Source organism: Henckelia pumila, chromosome 4 (genome assembly GCF_033568475.1).
Source record: "Henckelia pumila isolate YLH828 chromosome 4, ASM3356847v2, whole genome shotgun sequence".
NCBI lineage: Eukaryota > Viridiplantae > Streptophyta > Magnoliopsida > Lamiales > Gesneriaceae > Henckelia > Henckelia pumila.
The window spans coordinates 124,685,393-124,689,640 of NC_133123.1; the positions used below are offsets into that span (position 1 = coordinate 124,685,393).

General features: G+C 36.2%; 2 protein-coding genes across 2 annotated transcripts; both read left to right on the forward strand.

The window, feature by feature from the left end:
* LOC140865240 (late embryogenesis abundant protein At1g64065-like) lies at nucleotides 1-918 on the forward strand. Its single transcript, XM_073269806.1, has one exon. The coding sequence runs from the start codon at nucleotides 67-69 to the stop codon at nucleotides 727-729; it is 663 nt and encodes a 220-aa protein (XP_073125907.1). The 5' UTR covers nucleotides 1-66; the 3' UTR covers nucleotides 730-918.
* A 1,853-nt stretch (nucleotides 919-2,771) lies between these two features.
* LOC140866995 (late embryogenesis abundant protein At1g64065-like) lies at nucleotides 2,772-3,740 on the forward strand. Its single transcript, XM_073272060.1, has one exon. It carries the CDS (start codon nucleotides 2,903-2,905, stop codon nucleotides 3,539-3,541), a length of 639 nt encoding a protein of 212 aa, XP_073128161.1. The 5' UTR covers nucleotides 2,772-2,902; the 3' UTR covers nucleotides 3,542-3,740.
* Nucleotides 3,741-4,248: the final 508 nt, after the last annotated feature.

Consider the following 4,248-nt stretch of genomic DNA (forward strand, 5'->3'; position numbering starts at 1 on the left):
ACACAAGTTTTCCATGTTTCAAACCAACATACATCACAATATCCCCACCTCTCCTCCGAAATTCTAATGGCTACAAAGGAGCAAGAGTTTCAAAACATCCCACTGGCCGCCGGCAACGGCCACGCGCACAGAGACACGGAGGCGACCACCGTGGCTTCCCACGACGCCAGAGAGCAACGCAGGAAGAAACGCCGAAAGTGGTTGCTCTACATAGTCTTGTTCATCATCTTCCAGTCCGCGGTCATCGCGGTCTTCTCGCTGACCATAATGAAAATCAGAAGGCCGAAGTTAAGCGTGCGTGGGGCGACGTTCGAAAACTTCACCCTCGACAGCTCGGCGGCAGCCAAGCCGACGCTCGCCGCGAGGATGAACGTCGAGCTGCGGCTCAAGAACTCCAACTTCGGTCGCTACAAGTACAAGGCCACCAACATTACCTTCGTTTACAGGGGAACGCCCGTCGGGGAGGCGGCGATCGGCGAGTCCCGCGTGAGTTGGCAGTCGAAGAAGAGAATTTTTGTGGCCGTTGATTTAGATTTCGCCGCCGCGCAATCGGATCCGCAGCTCGTCAGCGATCTGAATGCTGGGGTGGTGCCCATCTCCGGCCATGCTACGGTGAGGGGGAAAGTGGAGCTTTTGTTTGTGTTCAAGAAGAGCAAATCCACTGAGATGAATTGTTCTACGTATATTTTGACAGCTTCGCAGAAGTTGAACGATATAGCTTGCGGTTGATCTTCATATATTTTACTTTTGGTGTGCTTTTGGGGTATAATCATATGTGTTTTTTAAATTTTTGGCTTTTTTTTATTTTATACTTTAGAATTAGAATTCTTCTCCCCTTTTGATTTTCATTTTTTTTTTGTAATAATACTTGTTGGTTTGTAATATATTTATCTGATATTCTGATGATTTATTCTATCATTTCATTAGTTTCCTCCATTGAAGGGCTTGATCACAACATTTCACTCAAATAAACAGAAACCGTTTAAAATTAATTAGTATATATAATAATTCATTCATATAAAAAATTTAGGCTTATTATATATATTAATTATTCCTAAATTTGAAACTTTAGTTCTAGCATTAATCCATTTAGCTTGCGTTTTAGAGATGATTTTGGACACGTTTATGTATTTAGAATTAAAAAATTAAATTTTTTAAAGCAAATAAAACAAAAACAAAAACAAATAGATCAACATATATAAAACGATGGGTGTACTAATGTAGGCCAAACTTTATAGGCTTGTGAGCAGCATAGCGCAGTCAAAATAGTTCCAATCCCGGGTGGAAATTATTGACTTGAAATTATTTTTTTAAGAAAAAGATATATTATGTTTTTATAATTGACAGTAACATATATGTTTCTGCATGTGCGTGAGTGCGTGTTATTTTATAATGGGCCGGTGGATGGGTACATATAGGATGGAATATTAAATTGTTACCTGAATTTAATAATCAGAATATATTACACATTACTCATCATCATGCACCAAACATCCACGTAGAAGCCATCTGTTTGTTTTGAACTGTGAATCGAAATCGGAACCGTCTCTGAAAAATAGAAACCGAACCAAAATCATTTTCGGTTCCAGTTCTTAAAAAAAATAAGTTAATTTATAAAATTATTTGGTAGAATTTATGCAAAGATTTTGAGATGACATGGAAATGTTTAAGCAAGTGTTTGGGAGAGCTTCTAACTAGGAAGAACTTTTCAGCTTTTCGTCAACAAAATTTCACAAAATTTTAAAATTTTATTAAAAAAAAAACTGATAACTGCTTCCTAAAAGTTCTTTCAAACGCTACCTAAATACGATCTGAAGGGTGTCTCAATCTTTGCGACGTACATGCATGTGAGTGACGATGCATCTTTTATATATATTTTAATAATTAATACAACAGGTTCAATCGTTAATAAAATGAGTCACACAATAGAATGATCCAGTGTAGCATAGACCGGAGCCAAGTAAGTGATCGACGAGAAACTTTGGCGAACTTTTTGTTTTTTTAGTACATAATTTCCATCTGTGCAAAAAATATATAAATTATTTTTTTCAGCTGAAAAATATATAATATGTCACATTCAGGGGAGATAAAGTCATTCGATCGTCGTCCTAGTGATTTTCCTTGTATTCACATTGTATTCACGGGAGACTAATATACTTTTTTTTATTAAAAAAAAAATGCTTATAAGATAAGACTAGGCGAACAATTTGAAAATTCAAAGAAATTGACATCGGTGACCTCAAAATTTTCAAACAGAAGCATCGATTAAGGCCCCATGTTTATTGTCGCGTTCAAATTTTTCTCACACGCTTCACCACAAAAATCTGACATATAACAAATAATTTCATATGATTATGCCATGTTCTAGCTATCAGAAAACATGATCTAAAATTTAGTACGAGATCTCGAATTAATCTTTTTTGCTTATCAGAAATTGGGTAGATGGTTTTTTTAATGGTTATAAGTTTTGCATCATAAAATACTCTAAATCACACATACCAAAAAGATGTTGGTGCCACCTAAGTTTCAAAGTTATACAAGTTGAAACAAAAACAAGGGTGCCGTTTTAATAGAGACATTTGTGAATAATGTAGTTTGGAAAATTCTCCCCACCTGTTTTCTCAAAAAAAATTCAACAAAATCATTCGTAATTTCTTATTAACATAAATATTACCATTATTCAAAAAGTAACCTTAACGACCAAGTAGTTCCCTAGACCGCTATATAAATACCATAACGCTCCAAACATATTTTATTCAAATCATAAACACCATTCAATTTTTCCTCCACTCCCTAGCTCCAATTGGTCTTCCACAAGTTGAGGTGGGGAAAATACTTCCCCTAATGATCTTTCAAAAGTACGTAGTATCGAAATTCATCTCTCAAATCAAATCCAATCGTGATGGCAGAAAAACCCTATAGTCCATCCCAAGCGAACCCTTATGGTCGCGTGGACGAAGAAGTTGCCAGCGTAGCCCAAAGAGACGAGAAACGTCGAAAGCGTATGAAATGCTTTGTGTACATGCTAGCATTCATCGTGCTTCAAACATCCGTGTTTCTCATCTTCGGCCTCACCATCATGAAAGTCCGGTCTCCGAAATTTAGGGTACGGTCCGCTACCTTCGACACATTCGAAGTCACAACACTAGACACAAACTCATCGTTCAACATCAAAATGATAGCCGAGTTGGGAGTCAAGAACCCCAACTTTGGAAAGTATAAGTACCAAAATAGCACGATCGAGTTCTACTATCAGGGCATGTATAAAGTTGGCGAGGCGGTCGTGCCTCGAGCGAGTGCTAAGTCCCGCTCGACTAGGAAATTCGTGCTCACGGTTGATTTGTTATCGACGAACGTGCCCCCGGAGGCGATCTCGGGTCAGTTCGGGTCCCGTGCTACAATTCCATTGACTAGTCTATCTACTCTGGAGGGAAAAGTGGAGATCATGAAATTGATGAAGAAGAAAAAGTCCTCTAATATGAATTGCACGATGGAAATCAATATCTCTTCCAAGAATATTGAAAATCTCACCTGCAAATGATTTTCTACATTATTTTGTTTTTGATATTATGACAAGTTATTTTATATATATACACACACACATATATTTGAATCATGCTTTTTTCAAATTATTTCATTTTCTTTTTGTATTGCTGTTAGTATGATGTGTTCATGCTGGCCTTTTTTATGTCTTGTACTTTAATTTAGTATTTATATATGTTAATAAATTATGAGGTGAAATTTTGTACAAAAAATATTTTTTATTTGTTGAAAATAATAATTGTAGTGTTGATTAAATTTTGAATATTACTGTGTGATGATGTAATTAAGTAGGGATGGGTTATCGGTATATCATATCAAACATATTGGTATGAAAAACATTCATACCTATATCGATATCGAAATTCCAAAATTTTGGTATGGAAAGAATCCATACTGATAGTGTACAGATACCAAAAAAATCGATATACCAAAAAAATGTCTATATATCGAATAAATTTCGGTACGGTATCCCGAAAAGACGGTATTTTGGTTCGATATCCCAGCCCTAGATGTAAGTGATTGACCGGCTAAATCGGTGTGATATAAATCTACTGGCAAGCGTACCATGTTAAGTAATAGTAAAGTGGACAGAGAGTCCAAGTATCGATCCCACAGGGACTGCAGTCAATTCTCAAGAATTAATTATTTAGTTTAATCTAGACAAAATCATAAAGAGCAATTTGATTTTTAAAAAATAAGAAAATA